This window comes from Athene noctua, chromosome 6, assembly GCF_965140245.1.
Source record: "Athene noctua chromosome 6, bAthNoc1.hap1.1, whole genome shotgun sequence".
Classification (NCBI taxonomy): Eukaryota; Metazoa; Chordata; class Aves; order Strigiformes; family Strigidae; genus Athene; species Athene noctua.
In genome coordinates this window covers 34,375,382-34,398,626 of record NC_134042.1, presented here as the reverse complement: position 1 = coordinate 34,398,626, position 23,245 = coordinate 34,375,382, and the positions used below count along the sequence as shown (strand labels likewise).

The window sequence follows — 23,245 nt, the reverse complement described above, 5'->3', positions numbered from 1 at the left end:
AAAAATTAAATTACTGTATTAACCATAGAATGTTAAAGAGTGCCCATATGTGCTTCTCACACTTTTCTGTCAATGTCTCAATACTTCCCTCAACTTAAGGAGAAGGAGCACTTAGTTCTTCAGCCCCTGTTCTTCTACTGAATCTTTAATAGAAGTTCTAAGAACAATTAGTTTTCCAGCAAGTATATCAACAAGAAGCCTGAGGGACAAATACTGAGTTACAACTGAAGTAGAAATTAAGTGCATTTGTCCATAGGAGCAATCAGTGAAAACCACTGCTACTGCTTAGGCTCCTGAGGTGTTGGAAGTGTTCAGGATGTTTCTACTGCACTATCAGGACCAAATTCAACATTAGGCAGTTAATATATGTGTGTGTTTATCCAAAAAACCCCCTCAAAACAAAAAATAAAAAACAAAAAACCAACAAACACCAACCCAACAAAACAAACAAACAAAAAACAAAAAAACCCCACACAAACAAACAAACAAACAAACAAAAAAAAAAAAAAAAAAAAAACACCACAAGAAACCCCAAAACTCTGAAGTATCATGCCTTTTTATGGTGAAATGTAGTTACGGCATCTTTATAACATCTTTACCTAAAGTTAGATGTCCTGAGTTTAGTGTTTTCTCTTCAGTCTGGGAAAAGCATGGATTTTCAAACTTATATCTGCTGTCTCCGATTCCTGTGAGAGGTGTTCCTCATATTATATAAAAGTTTAAGGTACAATAAATTATTTCTGTAAAGCGGTTCGCTATGAATCAAATTAAAATCCTGTATTCCCTTCATGGCTATATTAAGTATTCAAACAGAATTGCTGAAGTAAATACGAATTTAGTTTTGCTCAGCTTAATTCTGTTTTAATGCAGCTGGCTTAATGCACTGTGAATGGTTAGAGGTGCTTGGTACTAAATTTGTTCATAGCAAGAACTTTTATAGCAAGAACCTTTGTGGGAGGAGGGCAGCATGCAACTTGTATCTTAGTATATAATTTTATATTTTAATAGCTTGCAATTTCTATACTTCATTACAGTGATTCTGGACGTGGGAGCAGCCTGTTAGACAGAGCTATTGCTGATAGACGACAGCTTAATACAATTACGTTACCAGATTTCAGTGATCCTGAAACAGGTAAGAACTGCATTTGAACAATAAAATGGGTGAAGCAGTCTGGCTACAGCTAGATTTTGCATTAGATTTTGTTTTATTTTGCAAAATGAAATAATATTTTCATTGCTGTAATGTAAGTGGAAATAGACATTGTGCAATATAAGATTTTTTTCTTCTTTATTTATGAAGTACTTGCTGACCATGTTCACTGTAAATTAAAGCATCTATAGTATGAAGCTTGCTGAGCTTAGTGGAATTTTGTCATGAAAGAGCTAAAAATTAGTATGCTGAACTAGCCTATTTGCCAAAGTCCCATGCTTTTCTGTCCATTTGGTATTTGCACATATTTTCTTTTTAAAAGGTAAATAAAAAAAATTTCAGAAAACTTCTAAACTCAAAAAAAACCTGAAGACATTGTTGCTAATTAATTAATTAAAATCTCTAATACATATTAAAATACAATTACATGGGTGGGTTTGCTTACTGTAGACATAGCTTTGACATAAGCAGAATTTATTTATTACAAATCATATATATGGTAATAATTTGATATACATATCAAAAATTCTGGTGCACAGGTGCACTACATGAAAGCTAAGATTGTTACATGTCAGTAAATATTAACAGTATGTAATTTGCCTGTTTTAATATATTCAGTTATCACAATGCAAATTGATATGCCTTAAGAGTCATATAACCAAAAAGCAGGTGAGCCATTCATTCTGTGACAATTGCAGGAGTTACCTTGATGATACCAGTTCCAAAAACCTTTATAGTATGTTACTTGCATTCTAAATATTGAGAGTTTTTTTTCCTGGGTTTTATCTCAGAATTGTAGCATGCCTTTCCTGGCACCTTTCAGATGTGAATTCCTGCTTAATCACACTTCAGCACAAACTGCTTATGGGAAAGTTTGCCAGCCTATGAATTAGAATACACTGACCCATAAATTAAGGTACATTGAGATGTGTAATATGTCTCATTATTTAATATCAGAAATGTGCAGTAGAGAAAAATCCAATTTATATATTTAACTTCTGAAAGCTAAAGTTGGATCGAATGTTCACTCAATTCTGAAATCATGTAAGCAAATAGAAAGTGTTCTGTGCTTGCTGTACTGGCAAATGATTTTGATTACAAAGATCGAGACACCTGATTTAAAAGACTTGCAGTATGATATGGTCTGAAGTATGGCATAATTTAGCTTGCTGACCCTTATGTGGAATTTTTTATCCCTTTCAATTGTATAATTAAAATGTATAAGATTATATCATTCTATAGTGATAATTCTATATTCTAGTCTAGCTCATTGTTTAATTTCAAGGACGTAACTAGATTTTTAAAGGCTATGTATACATATATCGATATAGATAATTTATGCCTTAAAAAAGTGCTTGTTGGTGTGGGGGGGTGTTGTGGGAGGTTTCTTGTGGTTAATTTTGGGGTTTTGTTTGGTTTTCCCCCATGGGGGCACAAAGCTCTTCATCTACACCTTCAGGGTGTCCTTAATATCTGCCACGCTTGAGAGGATAATGAATTGGTGCTTTTAAAAGACTGTGTATTCCTTAATGCTTTTAAGTAAAGATAAAACCTCATCCAAAACAAGTTTTCAAGAAGCCTGCCCCAGATTCAAATCCTGCAGCCAATATCTTGATTGGAAAACAGGTTCTAGACACACGTTCTGATTTTTCTTGGAAGTTCCAATTTGCCTTTTTTTCTGAATCTCAGCTGCATTGTTAGAGTTTATCTCTACTGTCAAGGAGGACAAGATGGGAAATAAAAAATATGGGGTCCCATTGTGATTATTTTTCTTATAAAAGGTAATTGTGGAGGATGGGGTGGGGAGGTCCTCTGTTTTTTATGTGGTTTGGGGGAGGGGGATTATTTTTGTTTAGGTTTTTTTGATTGTTAATCTTAGCAGAAGAAACCTAGTTGCAATTATCAATACTTAAATTCTGGTAAGAACTAGAGCTTTGTTATCTCTTCTCTATACAGTAGTATACATATAAAAGCTGCATATCCAAGTTTTGTCAAAAATTCTTCATGCAGAAGATTATATAAAAATTTTGCAGAAATTAAAAGGTTATGGTACTATACGAATAAAAGAAGTCAAACTTGTCGTAGTGTTTGAGTGAGAAAACTTTAAGCAGACTGTCAAAAAAACATTGTTCATAAAAGGTAGATAATAGATGGTTGAGATATTAGACTTTTATAGGCTGAAAGAGCTCATGTGCAAGTTCTGTGGATCCCCAGTGTTTAGAAATACAGAAGGAATTTGACATTTATATAAACAAATGTTAAAATAGGGGTATGTAGGAAAGGTATTGTGGAAAATCCTCCTACAGAAATGTATGTTCCCCTTCTCTTTATACAGCATAATGCTACCATGTGTATGCATTTATGTGTTTGTTCAGACATGAACGTTTGGAAGTGTTCCCTTTCCTAACTTTGCTTGCCACCTATGATATTGATCTTCTTTGCCTGTTTAGTCTGAGTTTGGCCAATGCAAATTCCAAGAAATGAGAGCTGAAATTCTAAGTCTAATGTACTTGCAATTTGAATTTTAAAATCCTTTTTTTTAAAAAAAACCCAAAACATCTAGTAGTAATAGATGTAAACATTCTTTTTCTTACACATATCAACTAAGCAGAAGCTGAAAGTTGAAAAAAAAGAGGTCTTAAAAACCAGTTTTATATAGAGCTCTTACCAATCCCATAATCAGAAATGATTAAATGATTGGAGTTTAAATTTGGGTAACCTTTGAAGTATCAAAAGAGTGTGTTGTAGATTTCTTACAAGGCTAGACTGTTAATTCTATGCCTTCATCAATAACTCTGATAAGTCTTTAAGTTTGCCTTCTATTTCAACTGGTTTGCCATGGGTGCCATGCACCCATATTTGTATATATGGATGAAGGAAATAAATACGGAGGAAAAAAAAAAGTTTTGATGAATGAATCACTGAAATAAAATCTCATAGGGAGGCAAACACATTTCATATCCATAAATAGATATGCATATGCAGATCACTTGAGACTCAGTTGGCTGTTTTGGTTAAGGTAAGTTGCATTCAGTCTTTTTAAAAACAGTTTATTCAATTTGTTATGTATTGGTTGCAGTCCACTTAGTTTATCATAAGATGAAACAATAGTAGCTGAGTTTTAAGCTTTGGTCTTCATTTCTCCTTAGATATATTTTACAAATTTATGCATTAGAACATAGGGAAAAAAATCTTTAATCTGTTTTTTTAATCTAGTTTAGTATGGAAGGAGAATACATATGAGTACAGAGTAAGGTTTTTTTATGTTACAGAAGAGGGGATATTTGTTTTATGTAGAAGCAATTTCCATCTTACTGAATGATTAAATAAATGCTTTGCATTTTTTGGCATCCATGAATCCATTAAACCCTGTTGGATCTTTTTTCTTTCCTGCCCCCCCACACCCTTATCATTCTCTTTGTTTCGCTTTTTAGCCTCTGATACTTCCTCATCTTCTCTCTCAAGAACTGAGTCACCTCTCCAACTGTTTGTATCTTCTCATCTTCCTCATCCTCCTCCTAAACCAGATACCTTTGTCTGGCCCCATGCAGCCTCTGCATACTGTGACCAAGTTTCTGAACCCTGTACACCTTCTCGCTGTAAATTGGCTTTCTATTCCTGATGCATTTGTTAGTTTGTGCTGTATTTTTCTGATAATCTTCATAACTGATAAACCCTATTTAAACAGTTTAAGTTTCAACAGTGTGTCAGTGAAATCTGGACTTTCAGATGCTCTTCATTAAATGCTGAATGGGTTTTAAGAGTTTCATCAGAATAGACTGTTTTATTGATCCCAAAAGAGGTAAAGTTGCAGACATATTTAATACTGTGTTCTCATGACTGTTACAGAAGAGGATAGATGTTTGCTAAAAGATTATTGGCCAAGACAGCTTTGTAGCCTTTACTGGTGTAAATTATTTCTATCCCTGGCATCTTTTGCTTAACAAAACTATCCTTTCCACAGAATTTCCTTCTTATTTGTACAGTTTTTTAGCAACTTGATTTCTGAAAACCTGTAGCTAATTGCATTCAAAACACTTCCCTGAAAATTCACGTGAGGGAAAAAATTGCCTAAACATCAGTGTGTATTTTCATATTGCAGGTATGGCATATTTGAATGAATCAGAGGTATTAGAGCAGTGAAAATCAGCATAATGCTATTTCAAGTTAAGAACCATTTTGTTCATTGAAATTATGCCAATTTCAGTATGTTGTAAGATCAGTCTCCCTGTTGTTTGAATACAAACTGTACAGTAATGCTGCCAGAGTACTTCAGATGACAGGGTAAAATCAACGTAGTTTTCCAGACATTTCTTTTTAAGTCCTTTTCATTTCTGTTAAATAGTCCTTCAGTCGTAGCTTTATCGTAGCACTGGTTTTGTGACTGTGTTTGCTATAATCCAATCTTAAGAAATTCATTTTGACACCTAGCCTTTAACTAATCATGTCAAAGATATTAATTCCTAACAACATGTGGAAAATAAATCTTTGAGTATTAGCAAAATTCACTTGTTAAAATAGCTGACATAAGTCCAGAGTTTTGAAAACACTAGTTCATATGTAAGCCTGTAACTGGAAATTAAGGAAGGCACTTCCTTTAGACTCTGGGAAATCTGTGTCTTACAGAAGTTTAACTAGTTGAAGGCTGACTTCCTTCTTGAAGCATTTGAACAGCTGATTGATTGCTATTACAGGTTTGGGTGTCGTTGAGTTGAATTTGCTCAGACCTACTCTATAAACAGTACATCCTAGTTAGTGTGAAATTACTTGTTCTTTGCAAAGCTACAAGTTATTAAGAACCCACTCAATAATAAAGGCAAACTGAAAGAATGCAGAAGCCCAAGCATGGATTCCATTATGTAAAGCCCAAGTTTTCCATTTCCAAGCTACGGTACCCTCAGGGAAAGGAGCTTCCACCATATGCATGAGAAGTAGCAGAACCATGAAAAAAAGACAAGATATTGGAGTCCTTTGTATAGTGTAAATAATTAGTTTTCTGTCTTTGAGTACGTAGAGGTTTGCCTAGATGCTTAGAGCATGTTAGTAAAGTTATCAGGGCTGAAAAATATCATGTTCTATATATTGTTTTGTTCAAAATTTTTTCTAGTGAAAGAAGCAAAAGGCACATTGTATTATTGACTTGACTTCCAATTTCTGTTAAACAGGAACATGATTTCAGAGGTGTAGCAAAGGCTCTATGAAAATATTTATTGTAAACAGTAATGTTCTTACTTAATTTTTTTATCTTTTTAAGCCCTGTAAACCTGATTTACAGTTTGAAGATTATCAGAAATCCCCTGGCTTTCTTGGAGTTCTTGGGTTATATATATATAAAAAATTTTTTTCCTCCTTCTTACTTTGGATTTTAATTTGTGGTTTGATCTGTTCAAAGGCAATCCGTCAGATGCTCACTTTCATGGTTTTTACTCCCTTTTTTCAGTTTGTAAGTAGTATTCACTGTGCAGTTCTATTAATTTCTTAAGGACTTAAATCACCTTTACTACAAAACATACAGGTTTTGTCCATCAGTAGTGAAAGCTTGATAGTGTGTAAAGCAAGGCTGATGCTCTTTGCCCATTCAGTCACCCCAAGGGCTGTAATCTTACGAGATCTGAATGCACTCAACTAACACTTGCATTTAATAATTAAAGAGGCAGTATTCATTTCTAGAGGACTGCAAATGAAGGTATGTTAGGAAGGTCTTGTATAACATAATGGCGAGCTGCCAGTATGTTGTATTAGAGAAAATTTTATGCTGCTGCTGTTCCAAAGGAGTACAGTGGTCCAGAATGCAACATTGCAACTGCTGTCATGAGTCATAATAAATTACTGCTTTCTCTTGTGGTACAATTTTTTCCTGTAGAATAAATCTCTTAAAAGTACACTTTAAAAAAATGAAATTATGAAAAGAAGCTCAATAAGAGTGAATTAAGTATATAGATCAATAAAAATAACTGCTGCTTTAACCTGGATATGAAATAATGTTATTTTTCTCTAACCAGTTACATTATAAAACTGTGTGTTTAGCCTTGAATAGTAAATTATGGGATTTTTTTTTCATTGCACTTTTTCATTGATTTTATGAGGTAGTACAGAACACCAATTTGGTGGAGGAAAGAAAAGTAAAAAGATACGTAAAACAGCATGTTTGACAGTGACTAAACATGGAAAATCTTTTTCAAAGAGCTGAGAGAATGCTCTATGAATGATGCTGTCCATACCTGACTACTAATATGTCCATGCATACCTCTGTACCAAAAGATAAGCTAGCTTTGTAATTTGTGATTGTGAAAGGTGTCTGAGACCCTTAGTGAATTTTATAGGAAAAATTGTTAATTTTGGCTAAACCTGCCACGCTATCTTATCAAATGCATCACTTAAGTGATGGATTAGTCCTGCAGAAGGTATTGCCTCTTTGTATCACGCAATTGCTTTTTTTAGCATAGAGTTCTCTGTATGTCACACCACTAATGCTCTTACTGCCATTTTTCTGTGTATGTAAAGTTGAAAGTCATGGCGTTTTTCCTCTTTTCTCTTGCATGAGCATTGCTGTTAAAGCATTTTTTTCTTTATATGAATGTTGAAATACTGAAAAAGTGATGAATATAAAAATGTTTACTAATAGTATCTATTATGGTATAAAAAGAAATCCTGTTACAGTGTTTGTGTCAGTTCATATGAACATGAAGGATGACAGTCCATTCTTTTACTCATTTTCAGAAGGAAAATTTTATGTACATTGCAAACTGATACTGTTTTTCTCCAAGCCTGCATGCCAGCTAAGGGCTGACAGAGTCCATGTCTTAGTTCGTGTCTGTTAGGCTACCTTGTGAAGAATCTACTGGGAAATAACCAAGGAAAGAACTGAAGTTATAACATGCTTATTTACGTAGGGTGACTTGTAAATGGTATTTAAAAGATTGGTTTCCTGTAAAATTTATCATAAGAAAAGCCTGAAGAGAATCAAACACTTTGTTGTTCACAGAAGCTGAACTGTAGGTGTGACTTGGAAAAGAAAGGTTTCTATGAGATAACTACTTTGTTAAATTGTGCTTGTACAGGGCTGTTGGTAGGTTTTCTATTTGAGATTGAATTGAAACATTGACATAACCATGGTTGTTGCAGATAATATGTTAGTATGGTGAGCAGAAACTGTAAATTTATCACACTTTGCAGTGTGCATGTGATAGTGGTTCTGGATGTTAACTAAGAAGTAATTTAAGTAGTGAATTCTAGATATTGCAATGGCAGTCGCTGTTTCACACTTGGCCTTTTTAGTATAAACAGTCTTCAGAACAAAACTAAACAAATGAAAGTGAGTAGCCAGGATCCATTTGGTGTTATATTACTTTTCCAGGCCTCATGCTTTTATATTTCAGAATAAACACTCTTTGTTGCTTATGGTATTTTGAGGGATTTTTTTCTTGCTTCTTAAGTGTCACGCTATAACAGCAGGTCTAGAAGTTGTCAGGGAAGAGCAAGGATATTCATGTGCGTGAAAGATATGGTAAAATTTTAAACTAGAAATTACTGCTAATCTGTCTGAGCATTTGAAGGAAGCTACAACTGAGTGAATTGTAACACTGAAAGTGAGCATATATTTGTGTTTGGCCAAGAATACTGAGCACAGACCAAAGAAAAAAAAGTACAGATAAGGCTGGGAAGAGAGAGCAGAGCTTATGACAAAACCAACAGGGAGCCACCAGATAAATGACTACATAGGATCTGTGAGGCCTCAATCAGACTTTAAGGTCCACTTTTTACCCTCAGTTTCTTACAGAATCATCTAGGTTGGAAAGGACCTTGAAAATCATCTAGTCTAAGCGTTAGCCTAGCACTGACACTTCCCAACTACACCATATCCCTCAGCGCTATGTCAACTCTACTCTTAAACCCCTCCAGGGATGGGGACTCCACCGCTGCCCTGGGCAGCCCATTCCAACGCCCAACAACCCGTTCTGTAAAGAAATGCTTCCTAATATCCAGTCTAAACCTTCCCTAGTGCAGCTTGAGGCCATTCCCTCTTGTCCTATCACTTGTTACTTGGTTAAAGAGACTCATCCCCAGCTCTCTGCACCCTCCTTTCAGGGAGCTGTAGAGGGCGATGAGGTCTCCCCTCAGCCTCCTCTTCTCCAGACTAAACACCCCCAGTTCCCTCAGCCGCTCCCCGTACGACCTGTGCTCCAGAGCCTGCACCAGCTCCGTTGCCCTTCTCTGGACACGCTCGAGTCATTCAATGTCCTTTTTGTAGTGAGGGGCCCAAAACTGAACACAGGAATCGAGGTGCGGCCTCACCAGTGCCGAGTCCAGGGGTCAGATCCCTTCCCTGTCCCTGCTGGCCACGCTATTGCTGACACAAGCCAGGATGCCATTGGCCTTCTTGGCCCCCTGGGCACACTGCTGGCTCCTGTTCAGCCGGCTGTCAATCAACCCCCCCAAGTCCCTCTCTGACTGGCAGCTCTCCAGCCACTCCTCCCCAAGCCTGTAGCGCTGCTGGGGGTTGTTGTGGCCCAAGGGCAGCCCCTGGCATTTGGCCTTATTGAAACTCCTCCAGTTGGCCTCAGCCCATGGCTCCAGCCTGTCCAGGTCTCTGCAGAGCCTCCCTACCTTACAGACCATTATGTATCTTTACCACTTGTAGTTGAAATTACTATATATTTTACGGTTGTAATGTGACTATAAAGATCTGAATCTGGGGATCCCTGGGTTAGAACAAGGAACAAATAGTTAAGATAAATTAGTTCCAAGAAGAAAAGGGTTGAATAAAATTTGGAGGAAGGTCGGAGAAAGCTTTTTAGTACACAGGATCTTGAAATGATTTTTAGTTGTCTACAAAATGAAAGCTTACTAATTCTACTTCTCCTTACTAACAGAAGGAGCCAGGAATGAGTCAGTTGACAGCTAATTGTGGCAATACTGAAGAAGTATTTAAGGGTTTATGGGTTAGAGCTGTCAGCATGAGTGCAGTGTACCTGAAAGATGCCTGATTGAGCAGTGTCAAAAGACTACTGATATTACAAACAAACAAACCAAAAAACACCAACCAAACAAACAAAAAAAAAAAACCCCACAAACCAAAAAACAACCCTGAAAGAAAGAATGAAAGAAAAGAAAATAATAGCAAAGATGTAAAAGCATGATAAATGATACAGTGGCTGTGCTGATTAGATCTGCAGGCCTGTACTAGAGGTCATCCCTCCTCCTTTTGGAAACTGTATAGCTCTGTGCTTGATACTTCTCTTAATAAACACTGCAAGGAGGGTTTTTAAAGAAACAAAAAGCCCAGTTGTCATGCTTTGATGCTGTTTTGCAACATACTTGAGTCCTCTACAAGCATGAAGGATTTCAGAGGCTGGGATTTCCAAACACGCTGCAGAAGATTACAGAAATTTCTTTGTATGCTGTTTAACATCGGTTTTAAGCCCCAAGAATCCACTTATTTGGGATATTGTTCAGAGGCAGCTTAAATTTAGTTGATTATGTTGAATAATCTGCAGTCTGAGTTTCTAAAACAGTTACTTGGTCCACCTTGAATTTTAGATGGTTAATATTCATGATTAATTTAGAATATGGTTTTATATCAGCTGTATTAATTTAGTGAAGACAGGAGGTAACTATTTTCTAGTAGTTTGATTGAAGTAAGGACACTTGAAGACTTACTTTGTCTATGTATGTGTCTTCTTCAGAGAACTTAATTGCTGCAATATGTTAAGGGATACATTTTTTCTAAGTGGGGAATATAAGCATTTTGAATAATAACACTTTGAAAAATGATTTCTAGAAAAATTTTTTTAAAGTTTTTTCTTTTTTCTGCCACTCAGAACAAAGTCCAGGATAGGAGTTAATTACCATAGAAAGCACCTGGTAACCATTTCGTTTTAACTTTAATATAGGTGGCACTGCAACTCATAAGAATTTTATCACAGTATAGTTATTTTTTATATAGAAATTGATATACAAAAAGTTTTAATAATATATTACTGTATATACTTGAGGTTTAAAATGCACCAGCATACTTTCTGTATGAAATTACTTGTGGCCTGGCTAGCAGCCAGAGTCCTTGCTTTAAATAATAGAAAATATAGGCCCTTTTTAATACTAAATTGCATACTTGCTTTTCAGAAGGAAGGGTTTAGAAGGTATCCTTTGTGTCTGTGAATCATACCTTTTCTTTACAAATTCTTCCAGGAAAATTAGGAGGTTCTTTCACTATTAGTCCCTGGAAGGCTAGCAAGTGACAGGCTGTAGTGATGTGCGTTTACAGCAATGGATGTCAGACGAGAAAAGGATTACTGCTCACTACTGCTTATTTATGGTACCTTCGCTGGTATTTTTCTTGGAACACGCTTCACGTGCTTCTTGCTTAGACTTCCTTTTTATATTTCTTCAGAAGTTAAGCCTTAAAAATAACTCACACAAAAACTTCAGTGAATGTTCAACTCTGCAAGCTGGAGTTTGAGTTGTCTCATCAGCCAGTAAAGGAAAGCAAACTCCACAGCCAGATACTGTTTCAGATCTTCAGGGTATTTCATTGTTCATAATGACAAATGAAATGCTAATTACATCTTGCGCTGCTTTTCCCTTGTTTCTGTCAGTTAAGGGGAACATGACGCACACTTTCAGACAAACTTCCTCTTCCCAGTGATCTGTGTACTAGGGATTTCTTCTTTTCTGGTTTGCTGTTTATGTTGTCACATTTAAGAATGTGTTTTATGTGGCAAACCCCTTCTTGTTAAAATTTTTAGAAAATCTGTGATATTTAGAGCAAAGGTTTAATTTATTTCTTGAATGCTAGTGATGAGGATAAGCTTGCGGGTTGCAGTTCAACCTGTATAGGTTTCAATACTTTCTTTTGGGGTACCTGCCGTTGTTGACCATTACAGATATGCTGACGGGTTTAGAAAACTTCTCATCTGATCCAATATGGAATATTTAACTTCTATTATTAATGAGGCCTAGTCAGTTATAATTACAAAACAACTAGAGACACATTGAAGCTTAGATGGCAAGAAAGAGTGTAGCTTAAAATATTCACAGTCAATTTAAAAAAAAAAAAAATCAGTATTTTGCTATCCAAAGTACAGTTGCCATTAGATATTCTCTAGTCATAGAAGCTTTTTTATTTCTAGTACTTTGTAAAGAGTAGTGTTTGCCAGTGATATTCTAATCTTACTCATAAATGCTTCATTTTATGAGAATTATCCTTTACATAGTATACTTTGGGAATGTTCTTTATGCAAGGGACTTTTTTGCCACAAGGCATTTTAACTCAGGCTTCTTGATGAGCTAAGGTTTACATTCAGTGCAGCTTAATTGTATATTTGTGATGGGGTATGTTGTGATCATCTTGTATATTTTAGTTCTGTTTTTTGGTACTGTTATTAGCCTTAAAATAGTCCTCTAATTGCACTCTGTGGAAAGACATAGCAATTACTAACATCAAAATGCATGCAGCAACCTGAACATTACAGTGTACAGTACCATCACAAATCTTTTTTTTGGATCGTACATTGCCAGAAACAAGGTGTCAGGTATAATAGAGAATATTCATAGTAGCAACCCAAAAATGTGTCAGCTATAGTTACCAACGTTCTGTGTGGTTTTTTATAGTCTTTCAGACCAGTATAAAAGCTTTGATAACAAGGAAAATTAATATGACATTTCAAAAAACTTCTCCAAAATGATACATGTAAATTAAATCTTGAGGAGTTTGGGGTAAAACCTCTTATGAAAAGGGTTACGATTAAATGTTTTATGCAATTTGTGTGACCTTCATTCTTTCTACAATGGTAATTTTTTTTAATTACTCAACAGGTTCAGTCCATGCTACATCAATAGCAGCTTCCAGAGTGGAGCAAGCACTGTCTGAGGTTGCTTCCTCTCTGCAAAGCAGTGCCCCTAAACAAGGTCCCCTGCATCCTTGGATGACTCTGGCTCAAATATGGCTTCATGCAGGTAGTGTGAAAGTAAAATTCTTCCTTGTTCTTTCCCCTCCGCTTTCTGGCTATCCTAAGGACTTGCAAAAATCTGTTAGTTTCATTCAGAATCTGTTACCACTTAGTAGATCAAATTTTCTCCAGGTTGGAAAAAGATGTTTGTAAGATTACTGAATAGTTCTTGCAACTAGAAAAGCTTTATCATTGAAAATAAATAACTCTGCATATGTGGAAAAGAAGGGTAGTAGTAACAACCTGTCCCTTGCAGCTGTGATAATAAGCTCTCATTCAGTTCTCTTCCTTCTAGTTTCCTTAATCTAAAAGAAATTGCTTTTCTAAATGTGGAGTCATCTTGAGTCAACTTAGTATTTTTATGTTGCTTCAAGCCTCAAGCTAAATGCAATATCACAACTAGCTGTTATATAAAATTTTAACCCGAAAATTATGATCCAGTGTATTTTTACACAGTTTAAAATGTATACTGTGCGATTGTTTTTATTGATACTTGCATCATAAGGGTGTAATTTAGAACTCAGCAATTGGTTTGCTTTGGTCTGCTCTCAGACTTGAGCATTTTTCAGTGCTATAATTATTTTTTTCTTTCATGTTTATGTTCAACAAAACAGTGCTGTATTTCTTAGCATTCAAGTTTACCTATTTTGCATTAACAGTTTTACTGTGAGAAAGTCATTACAGGGCAATGGCTCCCAATTATTAATTAGCATTTTAGAGTAAAAGTGCAGAAGATTGGAAAGAAAGAGCAATGATGCTGCTGTTATAACTTTAAACATTGGAAAGAAAGAGCAATCTCATTTGGGGGTAGAAGGATTCCTTGAAAGCAACACAGATATGAACAAGGCAAAGTCCACCAGGTCATAGTGTAGTCACCTGCCTTTCATTGATTTTAATTATTTATAAACCATCACAGCCATCCATAGTAACTTTTAACATCTGTAATGCTGATAATTTCTCAGCCTTCTGTGACAGCCTGTTCCACAATTTATTTTCTGTCTTTTAATTTTTGTTGGTCATGTTGTGTTGCTGCTTACCCAGTCCATGCAAGTGACTGCTACTGTTTTACCCACAAAGGAGAGGTCTGGACACTCTTTGTTGATTACTTATTAGTTCACAACCTAGTCACGTTTGCATCACATGGGTGGTCTGCTGCTGCAATCTGCTGCACAGTCCAGTTTCCGCTCTTATTATCTATCTCAGCAAGTGTGGTCTGTAGGACGTAATCTTCATTCCAAGCAGGAGGAAGCATGGGTGGGAAGGAGGAGAGATTTGGGTTGGAGGATGAACTAAAGTGTTAAAGATCCAGGAGAGGGACACAACAAAGTCGGAAGAGTGCTTTGACTCTTCGTGTATGGAAAGCAGTGAGGCTAAAGAGAGCTTCCGTTTGCTTTCAGAGAAGGTACTGCAACCTGAAGTCTACTTCATCTTGACTTTGGAAGATCCTGTTCTTGATAATTCAGGATGGTGATTCGTGCTGCATTTCAGAGTGTTTAGGTATCCTGCTATTCAGCTACTTGTCCTGCCTTGAAAAAGGCTTTTTACTATAGGAACATTCAGAATAAAGTTTTCTTCCAGAAGCACAATACAAAACAGATATTCTGGAAGGTATCTTCATGAGTATATATGGGTTATTGGCAGTGATAAAATTACTTAACGCCTTACAGCACATGTTCTTTAAATAAAAGTGAAGATTTACCATTGGGAAATTGCTTCCTTTTTTAGACTTACGGCACATTTAACTGTTTGATTCCCTGGATGATGCAGTGTTTCACTTGGGGGATTAATAGCATAACTTCTATTAGAGAAAATGAGAAGTTACTTTAAAAATAATGCTGTTACAACTTTAAACATAAAGGAATTCTTTTATTTTAAATGTAATACTTTTAGGAAGGTCTGTTAATTGTCAAGTTTCTCTAATGCAATTAGTAAGCAGAACAGCAAGATTTACTATCTCTGACAGTAACATGAGGCTGGATTATAAGCGGTATTGCAGTCTCTATTAGGTAGTGTTAAAAGCCATTGCTACTATACTTGTTTCCCCTCAAGGAATACAGAATTTCAACTGTGGTCTGGTAAATTAGCCAATCTCTGCTTATTTTTTCAGTCTAGAATTATTGTGGTAGCAGATAATCACCTACTTAAGTAATTTTTAATTCTATATATTATTTGCTAATAATTATAGTTTTTACTTAGTACTTTTAATAGTCTGTGTAAATTATATTTTTCCTAATATCTTTTCACTGAGCAACTTGGGAGTATGTATTTAAAACTGTTTTTCAAGTCTGGTGATGCTGGAGAAGAGACAGTAAAACCAGGAGAGCTCATATGGTTAGCATTTAAATAACGTAGTATATTTTATACTCAACTAAAATCTTGTTTCTCGTGTAGCAATACTAACCACGTAGCTTTTAGAAAAGCACTGAAGCATGAAGTACCCAAACCAAAATATTTCAGGTTTCTTTAAAAAAAACCACCCCTTTCAGTACTGTTCACACTTTATGCTGTTTTGTCCAGCTCTCAAATTACGGCTACTTGTTCTTTGGATTCTATTGAACAGCTAGTAAAAGTAAAATCCTAGAAAAATTTAACTTCTCCCAAATGTAGATTTTTATTTCAATATTTTATCCCTTTGTTATCTTCCAGGTTTGCTATTCTTTAGTTACACAGTACCATCTCTTGACTAGAAGAGGTGGTTCTTTTGGAGTTAGGAGGAAAAAAAACCTGTTGCTGGATCTGCAATTTCATGTGCTAGTCCTTCACGTGGATGAGACATTTTTCCATCAAAAAGCATTTAATTAATTTCTAAAAATAAACTGCATTAATCCATACATCCACATGGACATACTATTTATGTTAGGTAGAATGTGTTCTGTGAAATGACTGAGTCAACTGAGGAGCAAAATAATGCTATTCTCGTAAAAAAAAAAAAAAAAAAAAAAAAAAAAAGTCATTCTCCCATAAATAGGATCAGATCTTAGGGGAAGAAAATAATTTTCTTCAGCAACCCTACAAAAATCAGTTTGAAAAAATAGAAAATTAGTAGGACCTTTAAGTTGTGCTTACTCACCAATGGCTATTGAAAGTCCATTTTTTGTTAGTCATTGTTATAAATTGATTTTGATGAAAATAATTATGAATATTCATAGCAGGTATCACTGTATCAATGTAAATTAAGGTTTATACACTCTGATGTACTGAAATTCACTAGTTAGGGATACTATTAATTCTAATGCAGTTATCTCAGAAGGATCCTTTAAAGGCACTCAAACATCACTCCCATTCAGTTTTATGCATAATCCCAAATCCATTACTGTAGCATGAGATTCTGATCTGACAGCCTTTAAACCAAGATGAGTGGCCTGTACTGTACAGTGAGAAGCATGTCTCGAAAAGCCATAGATCACTTTGCTGTTTTGATGGAGCTTTTTGATTTAATCTGTAAGACTGTTGTATAGTGTGATGCAGTAGAATGCAGTTATACAATTACTTTGAGGCTCAATTTTTCTAGGGTCTATACCAACATAAAAGAAATAGATAACGCACCTGAGAACCTTTAATATATTTTTTTCTTTCATTTAGTATCTCTTCTCCCACTCTTTCAGTAAGAGATTAAGGTAATCCAGCAGGATAGTGAAATAGCAGTGTTCAAGAGTGTTATAAGAGCTATTGAAGGCAAATACTTCCTCTGTTGTTAGTTGTTAATCACTTACTGAACAAACCTTTTTTTCCCCTATAGTCAATCTGATTTAGACAAGTGTATGTCAGGCTACTCAACTGCTTTCTTCAGGAGTGCTTTATGTTAAATTAAATATATCTGCTTTTTTTTTTTTTTTTTTTTTTTTAAGCTACAGAGTTAAATATTCTTTGCTCCTGGAGGATATCTTGGATAAAATGCTTAGAAATATGAACAAATCTTGTCAGATCAGAATGCTGATAAAGCATTTCACATGTTCTGCTAACTTAACCAGGAAACTTTTCCTATCAAATAACATTATATTTCTTTTAAAATGCTCTGAAGTAGGAAACTTGGAACCAGGCTTGCCATTTAGTGGTTGGTAGCTGGAGCAATTGCTACTGCTCCCTGAAAATCCCGTAATTAGTTGTATCATTTTACCTACTGTAAGGATTTCTGTGTGCTGTTTTTTGTTGGGTTTTCTGTTCTTAAATAGTATGGAATACTGGCATGCTCACATCTTAAAAATAAAACTAAAATTTTTTAAAAAGACCAGTTAAAAATAAATTATAAAGAGTCTTCTGGTGATTAAAACAGTCATTTAGAGGTTCAAACTCCTATTACGTTTAGAAAAGCAACGTTCGTAAAAAAATAATTTGTTTAAAATAATTTATGTAATAATTTCTCTTAAACTGCAAAATTTTTTGAGGAAAATAGCTTTTGTTTAGAATGAAACTATATACAAATACAGCACATGTGACAACATTTAGTCATGATATGATGAAGCAAGAATCATTCATTGGTCCTCATATTTCTTCCACAGCTGAAGTCTACATAGGAATTGGGAAGCCTGCTGAGGCCACAGCGTGTACCCAAGAAGCAGCTAATCTCTTTCCGATGTCACACTATGTTCTCTACATGAGAGGTCAGGTGGCTGAACTTCGTGGAAATATCGATGAAGCCAAACGCTGGTATGAAGAGGCCTTATCTATTAGTCCTACTCATGTGAAAAGCATGCAGAGGCTGGTAAGTCTTAAGTCCATTTTCCAAGTACTTTTGTCTCAATTTATGATATTGTATTGTGAAGCCTTAACTTTGTGCAAGGAACCCATAACTTTATGTGTTTTCTTATTAGCAGAATAGCTTTGGAAACAATCTTTTCTGCCTTTTTATGCTCTCTTCTGTGTGTGTTGGAACATAAAAAGCATCTGCTGACATATAAAACTATTTCAGTCCTAACAGAGACTGCAGAAAAGTAAATCATTTGCATCTGCCTAACTTTCAGTGCTGTTGGGCAGTAAGGGTGGCTCATAATAAGAGAAGAGTTAGATACTGTAGTCTAGAGGAAAGAGCAGTCATTCTTCTAATTCCAAACTAAAGATGAATTGTGTGTGTTGATTGATTGATTGATTACCTTCATTCTATATGATTTCTTGGTTTTTTGCAAGGTAGAGAATCAGTCTTGCTGTCAAAGGAATGTGTAGCTTTAAGTACAAAGGTGCCCTCCCCAGCATAAATGCATGTTTGTTTATATACTTCGTATATATGTACATGTGTATATTCTGTGCTTACTGTCTTAGAAAAATCACTTTCTTCTTTTATTCCAGATAGGGCAGAGTAGAACAGCTGCGATCAGCTTTTTACCCCATCTTTTTGTTCAGAAGTAGAAGCTGTTTTCTACCTAGGTGCTTATGAATTATTCAGAGAAATTTCTTGTGCATCCCTGGAGGGGAACATATGAGACAAAAGATCAGATAGGAAGGCAGCACAGGGAAAGTTTTTTGTTTCACCTTTTCAGCATTTCAAGATATTTGAGCCTACTGACAAATGCCAAAAGGTTCCTTTTTCTGAAGAAGCAGGCAGTCGACCTAAAGCAGTGCAGCTCAGTGAAAATGAAAGCTTATGTTTTTTCTGGGTATCTTTTTGCCCCTCCTCTGAATCCACCTTTGAATAGTCTGTAAACACACAATGCTCTTCAGAATGACTGAGAAATTAGCTGCCTTAAGAGGCACATGAGATGAAAAATACTGAGTCCAATCCAGATTCCCTTTTTATGAGCTTTTCAGTTGAGTGTAAGCTGGAGGATAACTTCATTTCATTGGAATGGCCAGTCCCTTTCAAGCATTCTTAAAATTTAAAATTTTGTTTTTAAAAGCTTTCTTTATTACTTTAGAACTTTTCTCTACTAAGATGTTGTTTTGAGTAGATGCTGAGAGATTTATACTGTTTAAATACAAGTAATAAAGATGTATGCTATAAAAATACTTGTCTATGTAGTTCCTTGTGCGGAAAAAGTACAAGATTCTGTATCCTTCTTGATCTAGTGACTATTGCAAAAGGTATTTTCATGAGGAAGTTTGCAGTGTTTACTCTTGCCTGTGTGTATAGATGAATATCTGTACATCTCAACACTTTGTGTATATTTACCTATTTATTATAAAGAGATATGATCTTGGTGGCAGGGGAGCTATAGCAACAGCACTGTGGAGGTACCAGCCTCTATAGCAACAGCTGAAACATTAACTTGTAATATTTTTATTCACAATTCTAAGCTGACAATCAGTTTATGAACCAAAGTTCTGTGAAAAAATGCCTTGTTTTCTGTGATTAATTTGGTATTTTAAAATTATTTGATATGGCTTTCTAGCAGTGCTTAGAAAGCAATATAAAGTGCTACTGTTTCAACAGAACAGTTACGTTAGACCTTAGATTTATATAAATAAGCTTTAGTGAATTTCTTGTTTTGGGCAAATAGCAAGTATATAAAATGCAGCAAAAAAGAAATAAAGATGGTAGAAGTTCTGGCATGTACTTCTGGATATATATCCAGCCCTGCCTCTCCAAATAAAGCTACTTGAAATAGTTGAACCTGAAATCAGTTCTGAAACTTTCCTGATGCTAGTGGTTTAGAAATGTGGATCTTTGATTTGAGGTAGTTTGTAGTTGTCCAGAGAAGAAAAGCTAAATAAAATACTAGTTTATATTTGTATGAACAAGAATGGCTTGTTTGGAATAGGCAAGATTTCTTCTTTTATAATCCATCTTCTGGTAAAAAGAATGAAGAATTAAACTTAAAAGCTTTAGTGTTTTTCCATACAACTTTTTGTCCATAACTCTCTTTAAATACTTGTCCCTGAATATGATCTGTTGTTTCTGCAAAGAAAGAACCTTATTAATCTAAATTACTGAAGAAGTGTGTGTAGAAAGACTAGAAAGTTTAGTCTTGTGTCTTGAGAACTGATGTGCTTCCTCCTGTGAGCTGCAGCATGTCCTATGCTTTGAAGTTTCTGCCTGAAGTCTAACATAGAATGCAGTTGACTTTTCCTGTCTGGTATGATCTGTTAAAAGACTGTATATGTCTAAAATTACAGTTTTCTGAGAAACAAGTTATTAATTATGTTGCTGTCTCTAAGGTCTTCACTGATTTGCTCCTGTTTAAAAGATTTACTAAAATGAATACCAGGAGAACTTGGCAATGGTGTGAAAATTGGAGTAGTTAAGAGTGGTGGAAGAGATTGTTCACCAACTAAATGATACTGATAAATGAGGGTGTTTGGAGGGTGAGGTTAACTCTTGCTGTATTTGCCTTAGTAATGAACGCCTAAAACTACGTGACAGCAAATGGTGGGGGGTTGGTCCACGAATAAATGACGATTTGTTTAGCTGTATTCTGCTTAATTAAACTTCTTGGGAAATGAAACTGATGGGGTTATACTGTTACATTACCTAAGATGTGAGAGATTCTAACAGAGACCTGGCTGCAGGGGGCAGTGTGTTTGTGTGCGTGCTCACTGCTATTCCAGTCCCTTCTAAAATGTTGGGGGTTTTATTAATTAAATCAGCTGAACCACAAAACTAGTTCTTTCAAAGAAAAATGCTGTGAGAAGTCTCTTTAGTTGTTTGCAACTAAATTATTCCTCATACAGTTAATGTTTAAATCCATGCATTCATCTGCTGTGTTCTGTTAAGCAATTCTCATTTTAAGTTTGCCTTCTTCTCAGGTGCTGTTTTTTACTGTTTGTCACTAACTGAAATTTTCTCCAAGCCAGGGGTTATACCAGCTTGCTATTTGACTAGCTCTGACTGCTCATAGGATGTCAAGAGTGAAGCAGTAACATGTCAGTATCCATTAGGTGTACTTCAGAGAGTGCAGCAGCAATGCTTTTGAACAAATGCAGTGTACTTTCTTGTTTTTAAGGGTTGTATAGTGCACTCAGGGAAAACAACACGAAGTTGTGTTCTGAAGGTTTGAAATACTTCAGTTTGTGTTCTGTATTTCAAATAGCTTTTTATCACACCCAGTGAAATTTAGAATTTAATTACTAAATCAAAAACTGATGATTTGCACTTCAATTGAATGTCCTATATACTTGCTTGTCACCTGCCTGATTTTGGCCAGAATGGATTTATTTGAACAACTTTATCCATTCTCCCTACCCTTTATCATCACCTCCAGATTTCTGCATTACTGCTGCCTTCCTGCTTTTGTCATTGTTTTCCTCCCCTGTGAAAAAAGAATAAACAGTCTTTTATCTCCTGCGGTCAGGGTACTGTTGTGAAAAGTGGCCCTTACTGCTGATGTCTGAAAAGTCCTGAAACAGGCCACCATTCAGTAATGCCTGAAATGGCAATGAATATTTCAAACCATTGTCCAGGAAACAAATCGGTATATTCTTTCTGGGGCTGAAGATTTCTTAGCTAAATGTAGCTTTAACATGAAATAGTTTTTCCAGCATTTCTATACCATTACAATCCTAGAAGACTCTAGTATTTTTTTAATATTAAGTAATTAATCATAGGACTTGCCAGTTAATCCTATTAATAGCTTTGCTTCTAAGAGTAGAAGATTTACAGAAAGGGAGAAATTACTTACCCAAAATTACTCACGTAGAAATTAGTTTTCAAAAAGCATTATCTTAAAGAATTACATTCCCCACTCTACACTATTAGATATCTATTGAAGTTTCCTATTATTATGCAGAACTAAGATCTGTTAAGGCTTAGATTAACTATTATTAGATTAACTATGTGTGCTTTACCTCTCAGTTATAAATATGTTGTTATTTATTTCTAACTACATTAGCTTCTTACATTTTTTTTTCAACCCAAAGACACTTTGTGAGAAAGAAGCCTGGCAGTACATATGGGTAGTGTATGCTTATGAGCCTGTCAAGGATGTTGAGCTGACTCAAAGAAAGGAAAAGCAGAGAAGACTAGAAATGTGAGTTGACCCTTTTTGAAGGGGTCAGGGAAGTTAAAGAAGAGAAAGACTAAACACAGTCACCTAAACTCTTTTCTTTCACTGAGACAGTATTCTCTAGTATTCTTCCGTTCATAACCAGGACCTCATCTGGGGAACATGCATTATAACTAATTTGATTTTCATTGCCAGGCTGCTATACTGTAAAAATTGTTGGTTTAGACCACGTGGGCTTATCCTGAACACATTATGCTGGTTCTTGTGGGTGGTTTGTGTTGTAACTGGTTACCGTAGAGCTAAATGCTAATGCCAATCACAGTGCTCGTTGGACTTGCTCTCTAAGTGCATCCTTATGCACACAGTGGTTGAAGAAGAATGGAGAAATAATGGTAATTGGCTTTGTTAGATTTGTTAGTAAAATATTGTGGATTTGCCCTTCAGAAACTTCGAGGTTGCTTCATTGAAAGTAGAGAAAGCAAAACATATGTTCAGCTAAAAACTCACTGCTCCTTACAGAAGGCATTTTACTGTGATCTGACCACTGTGGATCTAAATATTTCAAGTAGTCACACCTTGCACTCTGAGAAAACAATGGCAGTTCTACTTCCATTTTAACCTGGAACACGCTCGTTGAGTCCAAGTGACTCAAGAACAATTTGAATACATTTTAAATTTTTCACCTGCCATGTGGCACTCACAGGCTATATTCTTTTCTGCATTGAAAATATTATTTCCCATTTTAGCCTTACAACAGAAAACCATTGGTGCTTAGTGCAATAAAAAGCATATAATACCAACTTGTGTAGTCATTAGCTTTTGAAATAAAACACAGTGTGAATCAAGGTGAATAATCAAGAAAGTTTGTTTTTTTCCTGTTTGTTTCAAAGTTATTTCCTTTTTTATTTTAATGTTATTAGTTCAAGTACAGCAGTTAACCATTTCATACTGATTGATATCTTAAAGTTTACCACTGTAGGAGTAGAATTTCTTAATTCCTGGATATTTTATCTGAGTTTTCCCGTACTCTTTTAAAGGAGATCGTTTTTTCAGTATTTTACAATAATTACTGAAAACTTGAGTTTAAACTAGAATTCGGTTGCTCTTTTGGAAATAGAAAATGACTATAGGAATTTACTGCATTAATTTTGTTTATGACTTGAAGCTCCCATTTACTCAGGCAGGACTATCTGTGCTGATCACCTGAGAACTGTTGTTCTGAAAGTGTTGTTTTGGGGCTAATTAAACATAGGTCCTGCTTCATAAAAGACTTT

The 23,245-nt window shown here is 35.4% G+C and overlaps 1 protein-coding gene across 7 annotated transcripts in view; it reads left to right on the top strand.

Moving 5' to 3' along the window:
* Nucleotides 1-23,245, top strand: part of TTC7B (tetratricopeptide repeat domain 7B) — a 145,598-nt gene that overhangs the window by 95,730 nt on the left and 26,623 nt on the right. For 2 of the 7 annotated variants that reach the window (XM_074908534.1, XM_074908533.1), the window contains 5 exons: nucleotides 1,035-1,132; nucleotides 4,585-4,749; nucleotides 6,543-6,593; nucleotides 12,965-13,105; nucleotides 17,598-17,800. In XM_074908534.1, the coding sequence (XP_074764635.1) occupies nucleotides 1,035-1,132; nucleotides 4,585-4,749; nucleotides 6,543-6,593; nucleotides 12,965-13,105; nucleotides 17,598-17,800 (658 nt within the window). The remainder of the gene's footprint in view (nucleotides 1-1,034; nucleotides 1,133-4,584; nucleotides 4,750-6,542; nucleotides 6,594-12,964; nucleotides 13,106-17,597; nucleotides 17,801-23,245) is intronic. The other 5 variants (XM_074908538.1, XM_074908537.1, XM_074908539.1 and 2 more) reach the window with 3 other exon arrangements.